Raw genomic sequence first — 22,127 nt, forward strand, 5'->3', positions numbered from 1 at the left:
TCTGATAATGCCATGGCAGTGATTTTTTTCTTCACTGTCCACTAAAAGAAAGTCTAACCTTTAGTTTGACAAGCCACAGCCCATTTTTCTGCATTAATGTTTATAGCCAAATGTAAACGATAAATAAATAAATAAATAAAGGCAGGAGGAGAGAAAGGTTTCAGTCCCGTCCTGCGTGCCTGTATAGAGTCGCAGACATACCCACATAGCAGCTCTATTGGACGCAGCAGCCTTGCTCTCCGAACAGCTGTTCTGTGTTTTCCCACACTGTGATTGGCCACGATGCGCCGTCAATCAAATTTACTTTGACGTGCGGCCTCGCCCCTACTCGCCTTACGCGGCATCCTATTGGCTACTGTACGCGTTCGTGTTCCGCGATTGGTCGGACGGGCTGGTTGTCAAGGCTTTGGGGCTTCATTCACCATTTTGCGACTGTAGTGTAGAATGTACAGGGCAGTAGTTTTTCCTCCTTTTAAGTTGCTTTGCCGGAGAAACATGAACGGCCGCTAACTGGCAGCTGCGGACGACTGGACACCCTGCCCTATTTTACCCAGCAAACTCATCAGAGAAACACACCGGGGTACTATACATGAGCTCTGGTGAGTACAGGCTGCCTACAAATCTTCTCCTGCAGCACTGCAGTGGGGCTTGTTGTGCGTTTGCTAACGTTGTTCATGTTTACCACAAACAGTATTAGCAGAGGAGCTGATCAGCACAGTTTGCGATATCTGGGTGGCCTGCGAAGAGACCGGAATGGGTGTCTTCTGCGAGAAAAAAAACAGGGAGCGGTGCGGCTTAGGCATAATGAGCCTGAAACTTTTCCACGAGAAAATAGAACGCCATAACAGCCGTTGGACTTTCCAGAAACAGCGCTTATTTAGGAAAAACCTCGAAAACTCCTCGCTTGTCATGCTTTCTTCCTGTTTTTTATTAAATCAGCGTGGCCATTTGGATTGATATGTGGTTTTAAAGCGCTTGTAGAGGCCTTTTTTTTCTCCCCTTGGGCTAGTTTGTGGCAACACACTGACACTAACCCCCCTCAAACCACCCCATGTAACACGGCTGCAATTATGCTAATAACGACGAGGGTGAATACTAAATTATCCTGGCAGCTTCAGCTATATTTTCACATGGTTGTCACTTTCGGATGGGCCAAACAAGCGACTTTGTGTAGCTGTTTGTCGCTTTAAGGTCGTGTAAGCTGGCAGATATGGGCCATATATGGTGGCATTAAGGGTCAGTATGCCCGTTAAACCGGTTATTTCCCGGTTACGGTGAGTAGAGGATTTCCAAGAGGCCTTGTGTGTTTAGTTGAGGCCTGGTCGGTGCACGCCACGGCCTGCAGTGTTTGGAGTAAAACTGGTAGTAATCGCGGTACTACGAGGGCTTGACACGGCACTATCCAGCTAAAGCAGAGGTGACATCACCGCTTGTTGTTTGCATTTTGTGCTCTGGGGCCTTGTCTTGGTAAAGTTAACAGCTGTTATCTGCTCGGGTTTATGATTATGCATATATTGACCTGCCCTATCGTCATTACAGCTCTGTAGTAAGCCTGTTATGAACTTGAAAAAAACTTTTAGATATCTGTCCACTAAATGTGGATTAGAAACGCACTTAGAAGAGACTGAAAGTTCACTCTGTCTATATTGTCATAGATATTACATTTTTGTATGCACACTTACTAGGAGTGTACTTGAGGTGCCACAATAACCTCAGTATTTAAGAAAATGAACATGTCAGTAATGCATGCATTGTAATATGGTAAATAATAGGTGAATTATTCTATTTTATATTATTTTTAGTATTACAGACTCTCATGCCCATCTCCATTCATAGGTATTTTGGTTTTCATTAATTTGCGAGAAAAGTCAATGTATAGTAAACAAAATTATAGATGCATTTGTCTGATAGCATTGCTTCTTATTTTAGTATTGGCCTACCCTGCCCAAATAACTTTGTAGACGTGCTGTGCAATGTAAGAACACTATCGGATATCATTTATTACAATGCGGGTTAATTAAATCTGGTTACGAGAGCCAAAATATCTGTAAGAGTTCACCTCTTGACACTATAATCTCTCGCAGCTTCTAATAGTAAACACTAAGTGTGACCATAAACATCCTGTAGGGCATACAGTTTTGTATGTATGGGGAATATATGTCCTAGAAGGGTCACAAAAACCATGATTTTGAAAATTAAATATCAATAATGTGTAGTTCTTTTTTAACCAGTATAATCCAAAGCTGCAGGTGTCTTCTATCATATTATGCTTATACATATGACCTGCCCTGTTGTTATTGTAGTTTTGTAGTGATCCTGATATGAACTTTAATCATAGGCTCTGCATATTAGAAAACTAAAGGATATTACACATTGAAGACATCTCTAAAAGGTCACAGCTTGACATTAGAGATCCTTGCCACATATTGTAGTGAGGTTTATGGCAGTGTTGGCATAAATGTTATTGAGGACATAACGTTTTGTGTGCACAAGGAATATATGTACTAGACAAGTCATGATAACCATGATTGTATTGTAAACACCTGCATTTTCAAACTCTCTCATAACCTCCATGCACTTCTAGTTTCATTAAAATATATTTTAACTACTTGCAGGATATCTATTTCAGTGTATAAAATGCCTAGAAAAAAAAAAGAAAAATGGTTCAGTGTAACACAGATTAATTTCCTTTCCTATACTTGGACCCATGGTGCTTTTACATGCACTGGTATGCATACACCCCTCCTCAAGACTCTTTCCAAGCTAGGACAACCTTGTTTGGGGTAATTTCTGATAAGACTGGGAATGTTTTATATCGATTAAAGTAAAGTAAAAATCACCCTATGATTCAGTTCATGCGTGATTTCATAATGATTTTGGCACAGTTATGGTAGAAAAGTGGCTTACACTTGAACAGACGCCTATTCAGACTAAATGATCCGTCAGTCATGTTTTTCTCTTTCTCTCGTATGACTTATATCAGCTCCATGGGGCCTACAGTGGGTATTCACAACAGCTCAAATGCTATTCTGCAAGTAAATTACGACTGAACTTGTTACCCCGCTCTTTATGTGCGTCTGATGATTACATGAATGTGAAACATTAAAGCCACAGACCTACTTTACCTCCCATATGGACTCCCTTGCACCATATTTCACTGAGGTTACTGTGTGTTGTGTCAGTTTGCCTTTAAGCTCTTATCGTACGGCCCATGACTCTGACACCAGCTGTTGTACACAGTGCACTACTGAGTAAACACATGTAGCATACCTCTATCGTGACCAAGTAAGGCCAGCTGCCAAATTATTTTATGGTGTCTGCTGTACAGTTGTCTGTCCTAAATAGGGATTTACATAGAGGCCAGTGATGGCTATGAGCTCTCAACCTCTCCGTGTGCACTATCAGCTATCAGCACATAGATGTTTGCTTTGTGTGATGTGTGTGTATATGTGCGTGTGGCCTTGAGACAGGCGGCACTCATCTCTGAAAATGGATTTCTCTCCAGCCGATATGATGTGTCAGATATTAAAAGGACCTGAATGAATGCAAGCCTTCACAGACAAACAGGAAGGCAGCAAAAGGGAACAGAGACGAGCAGACAGAGAGACCGAGACTAGTGGGAGGACGAATGTAGAAACAGGGACAGGCAGGCAGACATGTAAGTTAACAGCCAAACTGTCACTGACAAGTAGACATGCCTAGTGGTTGGTTGATAGACATCATAACAGAACATTTTGACAGTGACCATCACAGCTGGAGTGAGGAATTACATGACAGAGTATATAAGGGCTGTGTTGACACTCCCTCTTATATACATGTTTCTGTATCTATGAAGACTTCACTTCCCAAAGAGATAAGCTAGAGACCACAGCAGCTACAGCCTGAGGCTAGTCCAGCGCACACCAGCCACACAGCAAACAAACCAGCTAAGTGATCACAGCTAAATCAATCTGTTTTACTTTCTAAACGTGAGTCTGAGCTGTGGATGAGGCTGGTGCAGAATAAGAGATAATCTGAATGACTCTGGCACGGCTAAGAGCGCTGCTGAATGACTCTGGTGTGGAATAGCAATTATTGTGAACAACTCTGTGTTTCTGGATGACTGCGGCACAAAAACGAGTATAGAGACTAAGTGGAAGGAGAGGAAGGAAAACGGGGGAGATGAGAGGTAAAAAAAACCCAAACAAACAAAAATCGATATTGTGGAAAGAGCGAATGCAGGCAAGGAGGATAAGAAAGAAAGCATAGCAAAGAGAGAGGGAGGAATAAAGTAACGGGAAGTTAGGTAATGGTCTTCCACAGGAAATGGAGTTAGTTGTAGGGGCGGATTGCTCTGCTTTGAAATACATAGATAAAGGTCGCCACTGAGAAAGAGAGAGAGAGCGAGAGAGAGAGAGAGAGAGAGAGAGAGAGAGAAAGGGAGGGTTTCAGTATGTGAGCAAAGAAGGAATTCCCCCGCCTCTACTGCCCGGGCCAAGAAGTAGTGTGTGCGTGAGTGTGTGAGAGAGGATTGCATGCAGAAAGGCTTGTCTGGGCAAATTGCAGAATGCTCCTCACTATTTCCATGCTGCGCTGTAAGCCTACATTGTGTTTATCCTACAATATGGCCTCCTGTTTTCAATATGTACCTGGTATGGCTGTAGGTCTTGTGTAATGTGAGTAGAAACTGTTATGTAATGAATTAATGTGTAATGAATTTGTAGATGAGTCATGTTCATTACTACTCTAATACGATGGTGCATCATTTAGCGGGGAATACATTTCTTTGAATTATAATTTAACTGTTTGTTACAATTTTTTTTTTTAATATCGTTGCTGTGTTTTTGTTTTTGACTATTTGCCGTTTTTAGAATGTTTTCAGAAATTACTTTGAGTTGTGTTTCTGTCTGAGTGTCTTTGCTGCACAGGAAACCCACACTCACCTGTTCTTCTCCTCTTTTCAGAGTCTCTGGAATAAGGTGGGCAAGTGCCGAAGTCGCGCAACGAACACGAGACAGGATGAGAGTGAGAGGGCCTGGCAGAGAAAGAAAATAGAGTGAAAGGAAAGGAGGAGGAAATAACGCTGCAGCGCAAGAGAGGAACGTCAAGGAGAATCTCTGGGATAAATAAATAAAAGAGTTGTTTTGAGAAAAAGGAACTAGATGAAAAGATGAAGCCAATAAAAAAGCGCTCCCCTCCCTCCACCCGGGCTAAAGGAGGAAAGCGGCGAGGAGCGGGGGATACCTTGGAAGGAGGAGAGAAGAGAGACTCAGATGAGAACAGAGACAGAAGCAGATCTCCGCAAAACCGAACTCCCTCCTCCTCGTTATCTTCTAACTCACATTCAGAGTCTCCACAGGCGGACGCATCCAGAGCGCGGGACTCTTCAGATGGGGAGGGGAGGTCTGCTGCCAGCAGCGGTGGTGGCAGCAGCCACTGTGACAGCAGCGGCAGCAGTTGTAGTAACAGTAGCACACCAAGCGCCAACAACAGTCCAAACCCCGCCTCCAGCCGGAAAACAGCCACCTTCAAGGCCCGCGTCCCCAAAAAGAAGTACACCTCCGAACACTGCTCATCTAATACTGCTGGTAACTATAGCAACCCTGCATCCAGCACGCCCCCTCCTTTTTCTCTGAGCCAGGAGTCAGCGGGTCCAGGAATCGACATCAGCGTCTCGCATTCTGACGGAAACAGTCAGAGTAGGAGCTTGATGGATGACTTCCACAGTCGTACCACCAGCAGGGAGGGGTCTCAGGACTCCCCGGGACCGCCAACCCTGTCGCTTGGAGGGGAAAAACCCAGAGGAGGTGAAGGAGTGACAGATGCAGAGCAGGTGTCCCCAAGCCCGCTGCCCCGCTGCTCCTCAACAGACACAGCCAGCGAGCACTCGGCTGACCTGGAGGTAGTTGGTGACACACCCCCTCAGATGTCGACACACAGAACGTCTAGTCTCCCTGACGCACTGTCCGATGCTCTGGCCAAAGGCCTGAAGAATCAGCGGATCCTCGCCCGCCAGCTCAGGAGAAGAAGTGATGAGGAGGGAGGAAGTGACAGGAGGCACGACTTGGTATTCCGGGCTGGCGTGGTCCGTAACGTCAGTGGTGAATATGGAAGCCTGGAGGTTCAGCTGAACGGGGAGAAGACGTTATGCCGCTATCCTTACCGACATGAGAGCCCCCCAGGGGTGGTGGACATTATCCTAGATGCCCCACCTCCTGGTGTGCATCCAGTACCTATAGGCACCCGTGTCTGTGTACCATTTGGGAACGACGAGGGCAACGAGAGCCAATGGCAATGGTACCGAGAAGGTGTGGTGACACAGGTAGACCCACACCCTGCGGTGGCTAACCGCTACCGTGTCCTGCTGTCTGAAGAAAGGCCTCACTCTCTAGATGATGAAGAAAACAACAGGGGTGCTACCCAGGCAGTATGGGTCTCCAGACAAACACTCCGGCTTCTGGTGCCACCCTGGGACTTGGATTTGCCTTCTGCTGGTGGACATGAAGTAGAAGAGGGGGTAAGAGACAAGGAGAGAGATCGGGAGGAAAGGGAAGAGATGGATGTGGAGGTGAGACGTTTGAGTCGACAAATGACCCCGAGCATGGGATCAATGTTAGGGAGAGGAATGCCCTACCCAGGAATGGTTCCCGTGTCCTCCACATCGGGCCACAGCATCACCTCGCCCGTTACTCCGACTTCAGTCCTCAGCCTGGCTCCTGGGCGAGAGAGGGAAATCGAGAAGGACTTGGAGTGGGAGTCACAGAGAAACCATGGAAGAGAGAGGGAAAGAGAGCGAGAAAGGGAAAACAGTGTCAAGCAGCAGCAGCAGCATCACCCATATATGCCCCTCACCCCTGAAGAAGACATGGAAGTGTCCGGCATCAACATGGTCCAAGTGGGGCAGATTATATCTGGGGGCAAGCCTATGGCAGTTCCCCAACATCGTCACATTGTTTCTAAGACCCCGTCTGGCTACCTCAACCCCCATCCCCACTTGTCTGTGGTGCGAGGCATCGGGATTCCCCCTGCTCACATGACCTTGAATCCCCACCCCTCTCCTTCACCTGTCCTGTTAGGCCTTGACCCAGCAGCTGCAGCAGCCGCAGCAGCTGGAGCTGTCATTACCACCCCTCAGCTCCATCCTCTCCCTCCCATCACCTCTTCCACTACATCCTCCTCCAGAGTGGATAAGACATCAGGGGGAGGTTCTGCCAGCAGTGGAGCAGGTGGTGGATCCGGATCAGGTTCGACATCCTCCTCCTCGTCACGTTCCCGGACTCCGCTGACAGCTGCCCAGCAAAAATACAAGAAGGGAGACGTGGTGTGCACGCCGACAGGTATCCGAAAGAAGTTCAACGGGAAGCAGTGGAGGAGACTGTGCTCTCGGGAGGGCTGCTCCAAAGAGTCCCAGCGGCGAGGGTACTGCTCCAGACACCTCTCCATGAGGACCAAGGAGATGGAAGCCAGTGGAGGGGGCCGGGATCGGGGCGGCGCCAGCAGCACAGGGACCCTAACACCATCTGACCTCCGACTCAGCGGTGGGAGAGCCAGTTCAGAGTTTGACTGGGATGAGACATCACGGGAGAGCAGTGAGGCCAGCAGCCGTGGAGGAGACTCTCGCCCCCGCCTCGTCCTTCCCTCGCTGCTCCCCCAGGACCTTTCTCGCTTTGACTTCGATGAATGTGAGGCGGCAACTATGCTCGTCTCTCTCGGGGGCTCTCGTTCTGGCACGCCTTCATTCTCCCCCATCTCCAACCAGTCACCCTTCTCACCCACGCCATCCCCATCACCCTCTCCGCTCTTCGGTTTCCGCCCTGCCAATTTCAGCCCCATCAATGCTACTGCCTCACTTACCCCACGCCGCCCCCGACAGCTAAGCGGCACTAAGATGGGTACGCCAGGCGCAGAGAGAGAGCGCCATCTGTCAGGGATTGTGCCCACTTTTCAGACCAACCTGACTTTTACAGTCCCGATGAGCCCCAGCAAGAGGAAGTTCGACTCCCACCCACCCCCACCGCTACCTGCTGTCCAGGACTACCAGACCAAACCTGAACAACAGCAGCTGGTGGGTGTTGGGGTGGTGGGAGACCCACCCATGGGCCATAGCCCTGCTGCCTTCAGAGTGCTCTCCCCCCAGAGTCAGCCCACAACACCTTCCTCACTTTCCTTCTCTCGTCCTCGTAGCGCCACCAGCAGGCCACCATCCTCTGCCGCCTCCACGCCTCCACCCATGTTAGTCTCTCCAACTCCTCCTTCACCACTTCCCCAGGAGCCGTCCCCACGCCGCATCGTGCCCCTCCGGGACTCCCCAGTCATTGTACGCAACCCAGATGTCCCCTTGGCCAAATTCTCCGATGGCCCGTCGGGAAAGAGAGAGAGAAGCAGGTCGAGGGAGCACAGCCAGCACACAGCTCCCCCAGGCCTGCAGGCCCCCGTCCCCATCAACGGGGCAGCCACCAACGGGGCAGTTCTCCTCCGCAATTCCACATCCACGCTCGTCCTGGTCACATCCAGCTCGGTAAGGACGTCATTCTTTTTTTGTAATATATGACTATGTACTGCATAGGGTCATAGGTTTGTATTTTATATCTCTAATATTTTAATTATGTCTTTATTAGCTCATATTATAGAACATTTATAGGTGTTAGGGCAACAGAAATAAAGTGAGAAAGCTTTCTTAAATAACATACAACTGGTGTGACCACCATTTTCCTTCCAAAGAGTGATTGTCAAGCTAAAAAGAGCTCACATCCCAAACCCCACAGTTTTTATCAGTTTACAATGAAAAGGATCCGAGCTGTATTTTAGTAAAATAAATATAAGAAACCTTTGTTTGAGTGTTTTACTTATAATGATTCATTCAGCTTGTTTTCACTCCATATTTCTTACACCAGTTTGGCCCCAGTGGGGCTTAGTCTAGTCCTTCCTTCTCTTGAATTAATAAAATGTTACTTGCCTTGTGGTTTTCAAATTGCTGAAAACAAAAGATCAAACAAAATACATTTAAAAGTGAGCAACAATACCTCTTTCCATGACAGTTACTCAAGAAAATCCTGAAACCTTGAACACTTTAATGTAGCGACTTGTCATTTACTTTCTGCCAAATTTTGAACCACATCACTGTGTAGAAGGAAGCAAACATCCAACCGTAAGCATTAATGGTGACCACTCTGCTAAGCTGCCATGTTTGCCATCTGAGCACTTCTTCTGACTGGCCGGTGTGCTTCAGTTGGAAGAAAACATCAATGTTTGTGATTTTTTTTTGAGTAACTGCGTCACAGGGCTGTAGACTTAATTGAATTTTAATTTAGAGTAAAATTTTGGTTTCTCGCAGTAATAAAAACAAGACAATCGAGACAAAACACTTATTGTCCCACAATCTATTTTGCTGCAATGTTCTCCAGCCCATCGTTTTCCTTTACTTTTTCCTGTCCGTGACAGTCCAGAGTCACTCTCCAATAGACTGCAGGAGGTTTAGTTCATATGTATTTATTATTTATTTAGTTTTTAGTTAGTTTTTTGGTAAGTGAGGATCCCTAATGGCTTATGATTTCCAGAAAGAGATTTTCACATGTATTTTTGCCATTTTGCCTCTGTCAGTGAGAGGGTGGCTGTGGCTACAATGTAGCTGCCATCACCAGTGTGTGAATGTGTGTGTGAATGGGTGGATGACTGGTTGTGTAAAGCGCTTTGGGGTCCTTAGGGACTAGTAAAAAGCGCTATAAAAATACAGGCCATTTACCATTTACTTTGTTACCACAAACGTTTAATGTCATTATATTGAATAAAAGGCGTGTGACTTCTTGACAACTCATACCAAAGCGATCTAGATGGACAAGTGAAACTATAGGCCAAAGACAAAATAAGTAATTTCGAGGTGAACTGTCTCTTTAAAACAGCAACAATTTATGCAGGTCGATGTTTGTTTTAAAGATATGACTGGTAGACTGGTTTGCGTGCATTCCCAGACTGACTTCATGACGTTGACGTCAAGTCTCTGTTGGGGCCTGCTTGTTCCAAAGGTTGTTCTAACTAAAGAATAAATTTGGGACCAATCAGGTGCCTCTGATGATATTCGTGATGAATAAGAATCTCACCCTCTAAAATAGCCTACAATTGTGCATGGGACTGCACATCATTATCACCTAAACCTTGTACATTTTGTATTTTGAGCTGTGACACCCAGAGTTGGGGTAAGGAATCCATTAAAATGAGATTAAACAGTTTTGAAACCATTTCGCACCTGGAAATGGCGTTACCAGCTGCAGGATGTTTTGAATAATCCGAGTTTCCTTAAAATACTATAAATATTTTTTTTGATGTCTCTTCCCCAGTCCTTGACTCCAGCCACAGGGGGCCACGCTTCCCTCTCCAGCCCCTCCACTCCTGGGTCCATGTCTTCTTCATCAAGCTCTGTGTTCTCCTCGTCTGGTTCCGGAGGCAGGGAGAGGGAGAGGAAACCCGAAGGGCATCAAGACGCCAGTGGTGGGGCGCTGCCACAGCCGGTAGCCTGTCATCCCACACCAACAGCCCTGCTGCCCCTCATACTACCAGCAGAGTCGCCTCACCCTGCTCCACGCAAGCAAATCATCATGGGACGCCCAGGGACCGGTAAGAAACGAGGGGGAGGGGGAATGGGAGATCATTTCTTTGTGGTCTGAACCTCTGTTCTGTCAGATTTAGAGTCAGCTGAGCCACACAGCCTAAAGTGTGAAGAGATGTGCAGCTTGTGTCTTATGCACTCTGGCCCAGTACCTCTCACTTTCAGTATCTCTCTAGGATTACAGCTGTGTCATCAATGCTTTGGCTATGACTCATGTACACTTTACTATTGTTCCCTTGCTTTCAGATGGCTTTTTGTTTGTTTGTTTTTTTCTCTTTGTTTCTGTTTTCAGAAAGTTTATAAGAATTTTTCCACTGCTTTGGGCTTCGCAGAGGACTGGTATCTTCTTAGAAATGCTAGAATTTCACTTTTAAAATATTACACAGGCTACAACACGGAAAAGCAATTCCATTAATGTGAAATATACTCTTAGCAAAGAAGTGGAAGAGTCACAGATGAATAAAATACAGATGAAGTGGTTGTTTGTGTTTATTCAGAAGCATTTTCGACCCAAACTTTAGTTCATTTTGGGTCACACATGCAGTTTTTGTTGTAGACTAAGGATATCGTACAGTACAGGGCTTTAAATTGAATTTTAAAAAAGAATGCCTCCTTTAATTACTTCCCACAGGGGGAATTTATACACTTTGGGGACAGGATACTACATTGTTCTGTTCTTACCTCAGTCTGTGTTGTCGTTCTTCACAGAGTAAATCATTGCCATTCATCATTTCTACTGTCCGTGTGTTTTATGGCTTTCTTTTCCTCTTGCCTCCATGGCTGCGCTGGTAGTTTTATGGCTTAGCTCGCTCTTAATGGCCATGCATTCATTACTGGTTCTGCTCAACATTATTATATCTCTGCAACTGTGTGTTAGAATGTCCCACTTTATATGTGCAGGAATTGTTTAAATCATATGCAACACCCACAATCCCACCCTGACATTCCAGCGGTGATATATTTATTTTCCTTTTGGTTATCAATGTTGTCTTAAATTGTACCATCGGGAGAGCCTTTAAAATACCAGCTGTGCTGTAGTTGTGTGAAGATGCCGTTTTGCATGAGGGAGAAAGGAAAGAGAGATTGAGTGCTTGTCCATAATTGGTAAACATAATGAGGTCTGTAAGCTGATACTTATAAGAAAGAAGAATAGCTTAGAAAACTGCTTTCTAATGAGGCTTCTATATCAAGCAGGGTTCAGAAGTAGTGAACTCCATGGTTCTCTAAAGGTTGTAGGCCTGTTATAAATCACTCTTACTAAAGTCTAATAAGACGTGGATAACTCCGGTTCTCAATTGAGACAGATTGTGTCACTAATTATATTCCATTTAAGAGTCAACAGTACCTCACAGATTATCCATTATAGGGCAGATTTGCTAATGACAGAGAAAGTGCAAAACCCCCAATGACTGTTGGGATTTACAAAAGAGGTGCAGTGAAAAGTTAGCAATATTTGGAGGGGTAATTTTATACTCAATGAGGTGTTCAGTGCTCGAAATGGTTGCAGTAGTTGCCACTATGAGTGTTTTTGAAATTTCAGGAGAATCAGGGATATTTTCCATCCTTGTCCTTCCTCACATGGAGTGAATAGTCTGTTTCAAACACATTTGCATTACTGGAACTACGCCTTGTGGTTTAGGTGAAGGAGCTGCCTGCAGAGAGCACGCAGGAGGGAGTGCACATGACACCCACTCTTTAGTAATGAATGCACTGGACAATTATCTGCTCTATTCTCACATCAGCACAATCTGACATCGCACAGATGTTGTATTGGGGAGCTGGCAGGTTGAAGACTGGCAAATGCCCGATCTGCATGTGTCAGACTTTTGCATTCTCACGTGGATTTCTGTTGGGTGATGTGAAGAATTCAGGGCTGCACTGCATGTGTGAAAACAGCTAATTTATTTGGAATAAGTGCGTAATCGCTGATCAAGTCTGAGTGTGTGCCTTGGCTATCCACTGGCAGTAAATTTAGTCTTTAAAGTAAGGGCGCAGTTGAAAGTACCAAGTAGAAAGCTTCACTTGAGTTGTTAGCAGATTACTCGAACCTTCATCAAGCGTGCTCTTGGTGGATTATGCTGGTGATTACTGAAATGAATCAGCTCTTCCTGTGTTCATAAATCGCCCGCCTCAACTTTCCCCTTCCTCTGGACCTTATTTGTGATTTTAGCTGCACACTAATGTGCACTCTGTAAGCTGGATTTATAGTACTATGTTAAATCTGTGGTTTAAAATCTATGCTACAGCCTACAGTGTAGCTTGATCTCCACAGAAATGTAACTACAGGTTACAGCGACATGGATCTCACAAACTGTGACAGGTCTGTTCAGTAATAATATGCAGCGCGAATGCATTTTATTTTCTTAGGGTTTTAGTTTTAGCTATCTTGCTCAGTAGGCTGTAGATGTTAGTTTTTTGCCAGTGTAGACATATACACAGAATATGTGTAGACTCTGTTTGTTCTGAATCCTTTTCTCCTTCCTGTGATTCAGTAATAGTAACTGTTGTTAAAGATTTATTAGCTCCAAGCCCATCATGAACGGCTCGCTTTCACTCCTGATGGCAGAGCAATGCAGACACACCAGGGTGCACCAAATATAAATGCAAACAGTACTGCACTACTACTACAAATTAGTATTGCAATATTCTAACTGTTGTTATCCATGTGCACTAAAGATGGGGACGTAACAATTCTGAAGCTAAGACCAAAACCTCAGTAAAATATTTTGCATTATCCATTGTTCCCTGACCCAAAGCAGAGCTGGTTGCCTGACGAAAGCTGTAATGTTCATGCAGTGAGGGAAATATAAACACATCAGAATGACTGAGTTTATTCTTTGTTTAAGAGCTAATTATGATCAAGTGATGTGGATTGTGGTAAAAAATGATTCTCTATTTTTTGTTGTTGCTTGTGTAATAACCAGAGTTGCTTACAGTTTTGTATATTTTTATTAGTTACATTGTTTAAAAATGTTTTGTTTCTATTTAGTTTTATTTAATTTTTGCTAGTTTCAGTTTTGGTGATTATTATAATTAGGGGCAGATTTAAAGAGTCCAGAATAGCTGGGTGATAGGTTACAGTCATGCAGTGATCCCGGTCTGAGAGGACTCTAGTTGTGTTGGCAAATGTAACCGTGCTGACAAAGACTAAAACGATAAAACTGGGGAAAATTTGCCGAGAATTTTATTATATTTTCAGTAGTTTTGTTTTCTTTCTTTTCTTTCTTTTTTTTTCAAAATCTAATTCCTATCTTTATTTCAGTTAAGTAAAAGGGTTTTTTTTCACAGCAACTTTTAGATTACTGTGTTTAGTTCACTATTATAACCTTGGTTTGAACTAAGTTGTAGTTTTTGCAACACACCTACTAGGCAGCTAGGAAGAAACCAGAGCACCAGCACTGATCCAACAGAAATTGTTTATAACACATGAGACAGAAAGTAAAATTAATATCATTTTCTAATTTCACTCGACTGTGACTCTTCTACCAGAAGCTGAGACCAGTTTAAATGAATCTTCTCACCCAGTCAGGTGGTGGGATGTAAGAAAATTGGCTAGCGAGAAATGTAGGTGCTTGGGTTCATCATCTACTTTGTGCTTGTTTCCATGCCAACTTTGTGATATTACAGCCTGGGCAAGCTCAGAAATGTTACTTTGAATATATGAATGACGAAGATTGTTTCCATTTAAAATGCCTGATTTCTCATTTTGTGTCATTTTGATGCAGCACTTTGTAAATCTGAAAACTGAAAGTGGAGGATATTGGCAATTTATAGGTTGGTTGGTTTCACGGTTGATAGTGAGATGATGTAGAAGCAGAATATTTTGCACAGGCAGTCACGTAGACGAGGATAAACATAGACATAGCTGCAGATTAGTTTAAGGCAGGGGTTCTTTAAGTTTTAACGACTGAATGAAGGGAGCCATGATACGAATGAAGGCTACAGAGGATAAATGCACACATCAGACAAAATAACGCTAAAAGCTGACATTTATTTATTAAACATGAAGATAACAGAAAGCTTCATGAGAACCTGCTGACAGAGAGAGTAAGAGATTGCCTGTATACCACATGAACACGTTATTTTTAATCATTAGTTTTATTGGGATTAGTATTAATATGCTTAAATGATTGGAGAAGTTCAGCACATCAACATAGCGTCTCTTACCTGTGGCCATTTCCTCCTGGCCAGAGTTTTCTTAAAGCCCGTCTCCATCTCTGTCTCTGACATGTCAAGGGTGGATTGCATGCGATCTTAGCTTGGACTTGTTGATGGTGGAGAAGGTTTTGTTTTATTTATATGTCAAACAGAGAGGCCACTCTCTTTGTATGCTTGTTTAAGTGCAGAGTGTCGACACTCGGAGTCCGTCAGTGCTACGTAGAGCTTTGTTCAAGGGGCAGTGTCAAAAATATGTGCATTAGCTGGTAATGTTGGGTGCTTTTATTCATGTCTTTGTTCCTAAGTAAACAGCAGTTCTGATATATGTATAAAGAACGTCTTTGTCATAAAGTAAAAGTGTATTAACAGCAAAAATTGCGCAGTAGAGCCACTGTCTGTGGTTCTTTCTCTTCATCGTGAACTTTGCTTACATTTCCTTTCCTCTTTAAACAATTAATTAGCATTTGATCCACGTGTGATGTCATCCCCATCAGGCTATGTGTTTTTGGCTTTTTGGTATCTGTAGCCTTTGCATTAATTGTACTGGTTTTATCGTGTGTGCAAATAAAATGAACCTTGAATTTGGTGCACCCACAGGTCAGTAAAATATTGCTGAGGGCCACCAAAAAAAATTTGTTCTTCTAGTGGGCACTTGAAAGTGGCTACAGAAGCAAGTTAGTCCCCACAGATAAAATGTTAAAATGTTGAACTCTACATCAGAAATAAACATGTTTACACCCTGGCACCGCAAACTATTTTGGTCTTTATTGATAGTTACCACATATATATAAACTGTATGGGGGTGATTGTTTTTTAACTCATTCTCTTGGATGCTGGTGAGGCTGAAAGTTAGGTTCAATTTCAATTCAGTTCAATTTTATTTAGACAGCGCCAAATCACAACAACAGTCGCCTCAAGATGCTTAGTATTATAAGGTAGACCCTACAATAATATATGCCGAGAAAAACCCAGCAATCATATGATCCCCTATGAGCAAGCACTTTGGCAACAGTGGGAAGGAAAAACTCCCTTTTAACAGGAAGAAACCTCCAGCTGACCCAGGCTCAGGGAGGGGCGGGGCCATCTGCTATGACAGGACAAAAGAAATGCTGTGGAAGAGAGCCAGATATTAATAACAAGTGATTCAGTGCAGAGAGGTCTGTTAACACATCGTGAGTAAGAAAGGTGACTGAAGAAGAAATACTCAATGCATCATGGGAATCCCCCAGCAGCCTACATCTAATGCAGCATAACTAAGGGAGGATTCAGGGTTACCTGATCCAACCCTAACTACGTGTATGCTTAGAGGCTAGGCTGCTTACATTGACAGCTCTCCTCATTAACTGGACGCATTGAAAACTGGTCCGATCCGCTGTGATTGGGGCATTGGTGCCTTTATAGCATTTTTAATGCAGTTGTCTGACAAATAATATGGTTTTGCTGTGTAGTTATTTGTCTAGTTTGTGCTCCAGTCTGGATGAGTGAAATTGTGCAGCTTAATTAGTATATTACTATTACTAGGTAATAGTTTATGGATGCAGCTCAACAGAGTTTCCCCTCATCCAAATATGGTAACTTCCCGAACCAAGATGCCATTTTCCCAGATGCAAAAATGCAGGATTCAAAAGGTGGAGTCAAGAAAATGATGGATGGGTACAACTGTGTCTTTATCCATGTTTTATGTTCAGTCTACACTTTAAAGCCATGAACACAAGTGGCAAAACTATCAGCTTTGCTTCTCGAGGATCTTTGAGTTCCTTGTGTTAGGATTTCATATCCTCCTTTGTGATTAAATGATAATATCTTGTCTTGAGTCAAATGTTAAAAATGACTTTAAAGTGAAACAGTTTCTTCTGAGGAATGAATATCGAAAGCTTTGATACATCAGTCGCTCTGGCAACCACTCAGACCCGCTGCTCGCTGTGTGTAATCTGTGACTCAGTGTGTGTAGTGTCACAGTTATCGAGTGTGCAGTGGGTGTCACCCTTTTTATATGTGTACGCATGTGTGTGAGCACGCGTGTGTGTAAGGGAGTGATAAGGGGTGTTTCACTTTAAACTTAAAAAGGGCGAGAATATCGACATGTCTAGACATGCAAGACTGAGAGCGGGAGTGCAGAGAGCAACAAGGACATTCACACCTCCTACACACAATACACACACAGACACACACACACAAACAAACATGCAAGCACGCACACTCGTTCCAGACAATCAACAACCTCAGACAGGGCATTAAGGGCAGGTCCAGCGTGATATGAATGTGTTTCATTGCTCTCAGCAGAAAAAGGAGCAATCGTATTGCTGGCGTGTTGTCATGGATACACTGTTTCCACCGGTAGAATTAGTGCAGTAAAGCGTTCAGGCCTGAGCTGATTACTGGTGTGCACTTTTCTCTCCCCCCTCTCTCCTTCTCTCTCCCTCTCTCTCCCTATCACATCCCTCGCACTGCTGCTAACAGCCACCTGCCTCTGTAGCGTAACGTTTCCTCCGCCATACATTTTTTAAAACACCTAGAGCCATCGCGGGCCCAGAAACAAACACAGAAGAAGGCAGAGCAGGCCCCACGGCTGAGATCTCTCCTAAATATAGCCCAGCTCAAGTGCAGCTGCATTAGCATCACAAGTTTCATTACTGCTCTCTTTGAGTGCATCTGCAGTCTTCAGTGACGGAGAAGAAGGAGGAATAAGAGCTCAGAAGTAGCTCAGGAGCTGTTTTATTGCTATACTTTCCACCCACGGGAGTGATTATTAGGAAAGGTCTAGTGGTAGTAACGTGCAGTCATGGGTCAGATGCATAGTTTTCCCCACTTTAAATCGTGTGCAAGTCTTTATCAGTTCAGCCTTTTGCTTGTCACTAAACCAAGTAAACCAATAAAAACATCTGATGTAGATATCCGAGCAGTGCTTCTCTGTGATAGTTTCACAACTCACTACTGTCAGTAGTTGATCAGTGCACTTCACCTCTTCCGGGTGTTAGCATTTCCTTAAAATGTTCAAAGTATCTCTAGCCAGGTTTTTCATAGCTAAAATAACCTAAACCGAAAAATAAAACTACCCACCGTTGCATTTGGCCATATTCTGGTATGTCACAACCACAGAGAGTATAAAACGTGGACATAATCACCATGACATCACCCACTGGTTTGTGAAGGCAGTTATGAAGCCTTGCGCCGAGCATTTTCACTGTCGCCATCTTAGTGTTTTGAAACTGGATGTGATGAGTGAGGGTTAGATCTCGCTAATGGCTTGTAATTCACAAGAGACAAGAAACCCCCTCCCTGCTCTCACCAGTGAGCTTCAAACTTTGCTTTTTTGACAAAGCTAATGGTTAAGACCTCCAAGTATGCCTTCGCCTTAGTTATCCCGCTATAGGCTCATGCTGCTGGGGACTTCCCCTCTTTTTACTAACCATGTTTTATATACCACAGCTGCATGTCTGTCTTTGTGTCTCTCTTTTTTCTCTCCCTTCAACCCCAAACTGATCACAGCAGGTTACTGCCACTCCCTGAGCATGGTTGTGTTGGAGGTCTCTTCCTGTTAAAACAATGTCCTTCTCCCCGCTTTTGCCAAATAGTTGCTTGTGTGTCTGTTACAATACCATGTTTGCAATGTAAAGTGCCTTGTGTGTACGATATGTTTAAATTGAGAGATTTTAGCCTTTACACACATGTACTACACAGATGAGCAGGTCGTAGTAGTAATTATTGTAATTGACCACATCTGTGGCTGGAAACAGCAAAATGTGTTGCATGTCGACAGTTTGAAATTCACGCTTCTTTCTATTGTTACAATAATTCGTGACATTATAACTGTATCCTATTGAGCTGCTCTTTTAAACTAGCAGACTGTCATTAGTTACACTTTATTTGAAAGGGTCTTAATTCTCTTAATTTGGTCTTATAGCCAATTCAAGAAATGTCTTCACTGAATATTCTACAGTAACAAATGTCTGCATCAGGACTTATTTGATTATTAGGATCCCCATTAGCTGTAACACAAAGCACAGCTATTCCTTCTGGGGTGGGCGTGTATATTAACACATTTTAAAACAGTGATGTAAAACAGTGTGACTTCTTTTAACTTGTGGATGAGGTGTAACCAGTTGCCCAGAAGTCATGTGACGTGTCATATAGCTGTGACAGAAGTCTGTATGAATCGGTTTATCACAAATGAAGTGTGTCATGTGTTTCAGTCAAGCAGTACACATAAATAGCCATAGACCTGCCTGTAATTTGCCACACACAGAAATCCAGTGTAATTTTGTTTGGGATTGTTTGTTTATGTCTTGTGTTTATATAATGAACGGTTGCTATGGTTGCTATCAAATGTTGTCTCTGCTCTTCCTTAAAATGTCTGCATCAGCTGATTTGTCCTCGATTGAGACCTTCAATCTCGTGGGTTTAAGAGCAGTGCAGCTGGATTTTACCTTCAACCGACTAATGAGGAAAACAACAATAACGTGTGTGAATTGTTTTGCATTTAAGGACTTTCCCGGGCATCTTAGCAAAGCGTCTTGTGGTGTATAAAGAATTTGAATAAGCCTCACTTCCTCAACTGAAGTTCCCTTTACAAACAGTAGTATAAACTTGGAGAAAGAAGTACGGAGTCCAGAAGTCTCAGTGCTGTGATGCTAGTCATGTGATCCGAGAATCTGCATCTAAAGGATTTCTTAAACACAGTGAAACTAACAGCAGCTACAGTACATCCAAGATGCACTTCTTTTTCTTACTTGTCTAGCTCAGCAGTATCTAGATCTTCATTTAGAAGAGCAATAGCTGGCAAATGGTTAGCTATATTTAGACCATTTTAATACTTAATTATATAATTATAAATGGAAATGGAAACTGGACATGTCAGTGCTGCAGCGAAGAGTTCACCACCAGTTCGTTTCCACCAGGCTGGACTTGAATCTGGACTAATGGAGGCAGGGGAGGAACAGGGAGCTGGGAGGAACTGAAGCTGAACGCTTTATCAAATAAACTCAGTAAAGATGTCTAAAATACCATGCCTCTGTAATTAATATAACTAGAAAGGTTAGTGGTGTATAATTCAACAGTTTAACAAGTTTATGTAGCTTAGTTTCCATTAACCTTGTGAGTCTCTTCTTTTACATGCTAGCTTTGTGTTTATCAAGTTTATGTTTAGCAGGTTTCGTTTCTGCTGAGTTTACCACCTTGGTTAAGGATATCAACATGTTCACGTTCACTAAGTAGCCTGAAACACAAAAAAACAGCTGTGGTGAATGGGAATGTTTTTGCTTTTACAGGATCAGTCATTAACAGACAACCGTGCAGGGTTTTTCTCCATGCAGGAATCTTTTGTGCACCCCAAAAATGCTTTAACCCAGAAGGATATTGTAATAAATATACTGAAATCAAATTATGCTTGAGCTTTTCATTCGCTCAGCAGTAAAACACTGTAGAATTTGGTCTATAAAATGTTCAGAAGGAGCATAAGAAAGCATTAATTTATGTCATGTAAGGCCAAAGAATCACTTACTTTATGTGAATTAAACATGCCTACTGGGATCCCCATAGACCCATTTCAGCCATCTCAGAATGAGTGGTGGCAAACCAGTGTTTACCAGCATCCAGACTCATCCTCTGTGAGCTATGAACACTGAGTAAAAAATGAATGTTAGTCCAATGTTGTTGAGATGTTTTAGTCTTTAACAATATCCTGGTTCAACACAGTCGTTGCCATTCCAGGGAAATATTGGAAATACATAATTATTAGGGCAATTCATTGGACTAGGGCAGTTCTTTAAATTATTTTATTTGTATGTTCAAACATATTGTGAAATATTTGTATTAGGGAAAAAAATCTCTAGTAAAGGAAATTACTCCAGGAAAAATATGTACCCAGTGAAGGCTTGACTATAAAATTTACAGTAAATGTATGTATGTATGAACGTTATGGCATTCTGTTTCTTTTTTTAAATATTAATTGTAACTTCTTTTCAACATCTCCTTTTATTTTACTTAAGTTACTGAAGCAACCTTGCAAACAGGTGTTGTAAAATTACTGTTAAAAGAAAGACTGAGCAACGAGTTTTAGTTTTGAAAAGTCATCAAACTGCCTCTCGTGCCAAGCTCCTCTTTCAACCTGATATCAGCAGGAATATATATCACGTATGGTCAAACAACAACTTCTCTGTGATTTTACAGTATGATTTAGGGGAAAAATACTGCTGGGTCCTTATTTTGGACCCATGATGCATTGTGACTCTGTAAGATGGCAGCAGGAGAAGTTGCTCTAAACTCTTTGAATTTATTGCATTTTGTTTTACGGTGTCGTTTGTGTCAGCTTGAAATAGATCCCACTACAGAGAGAGTTCAGCTGAGAGTCTGAAGTTCGGCAGGGGTCTAGACAGCGAGTAGACTGGAGTCTGGAATCTGTGTGGATAAAATAACAGGTTCCCTCGTCACATCGCACACCACATGACCCCTCAACTCTCATTATCCTGAGGGCTCATCTGCATGTGTGTGTGCTGGAGACAGGTGCTGACTAGGTGACTGAGTACACAACTCCATTCATGGTCTCCAGACACATTTTGTCAAAGTGTGGTTTTTAGTATCGCTTCAACAGCAGTGATGGTCACACAAGACTTCACATGCTGCCAGCGGGCAGAGTGATACTTTCTGTTTACAGGCAGTGATACTGAGGCAGATAAACATGATGACATTTCACTTTTTCTCTCTCCCTCTTTCCCTTCTCTTCCCACAGTTTGGACCAACGTGGAGCCTCGGTCGGTGCCAGTGTTCCCTTGGCATTCGCTGGTCCCTTTCCTGGAGCCCAGCCAATCGGGAGCAGCTGCCCAGCCCGTTGATGGCCAACAGCTTGTCAATCAGAGCAAAGGTACCAAATGACCATATTCCTTTTCTGTACACACGACCTCGTAAGGTTTTACCCAGGAGAGGTGTGCCGAAGATGGATTCGTGCCCTAAAAACAGTTTTATAAACAGTTTTCCCACAATAAAATATTCATAACAGGAAACGGCATGCAGGGATATGTTCTCAAATAACGCCTGCCAAAACAATCAAGTACAAATCAACAGCCAAGTCAGTGTTTCCCAAAACAGTTGCGACAGGATTGCAAATCACCACAGTTGGTGTTCACACCATTATTATTCTCGTAACATTGTTGATAACACTATTTATTGAGTCAAGTACTGAAATCTATTCAAAGACTGATTTGAGCAGGTGGGGATTGTCAGTAAGCTACAAGCTAATTTGGAAACAGAAATCTCTTTTGTACACATCTTAATGGGATTTTATTTTAGGCCCTTTAAGTCATATTTTTAAGAGCTGTAGGCTGTTTAAAGAGGTTCTGCTTACCACCTCTCTATTTATATCTGCTACTGGAGTAGCTTTGCATGATTCACA

The 22,127-nt window shown here is 43.3% G+C and overlaps 1 protein-coding gene across 4 annotated transcripts in view; it reads left to right on the forward strand.

Moving 5' to 3' along the window:
* The first annotated feature begins 402 nt into the window (after positions 1-402).
* Positions 403-22,127, forward strand: part of cica (capicua transcriptional repressor a) — a 50,589-nt gene continuing 28,864 nt past the window's right edge. For 3 of the 4 annotated variants that reach the window (XM_086281445.1, XM_086281447.1, XM_086281446.1), the window contains exons 1-4: positions 403-599; positions 4,944-8,497; positions 10,314-10,590; positions 21,468-21,599. In XM_086281445.1, the coding sequence (XP_086137571.1) occupies positions 5,150-8,497; positions 10,314-10,590; positions 21,468-21,599 (3,757 nt within the window). In that variant the 5' untranslated portion in view covers positions 403-599; positions 4,944-5,149. The remainder of the gene's footprint in view (positions 600-4,943; positions 8,498-10,313; positions 10,591-21,467; positions 21,600-22,127) is intronic. The other variant, XM_086281448.1, reaches the window with a different exon arrangement.

This window comes from Aulonocara sp. 'chitande type north' Nkhata Bay, linkage group LG22 (genome assembly GCF_057382095.1).
Source record: "Aulonocara sp. 'chitande type north' Nkhata Bay isolate Kocher_YH1m ecotype deep benthic linkage group LG22, A_spYH_male_GT1.1, whole genome shotgun sequence".
Classification (NCBI taxonomy): domain Eukaryota; kingdom Metazoa; phylum Chordata; class Actinopteri; order Cichliformes; family Cichlidae; genus Aulonocara; species Aulonocara sp. 'chitande type north' Nkhata Bay.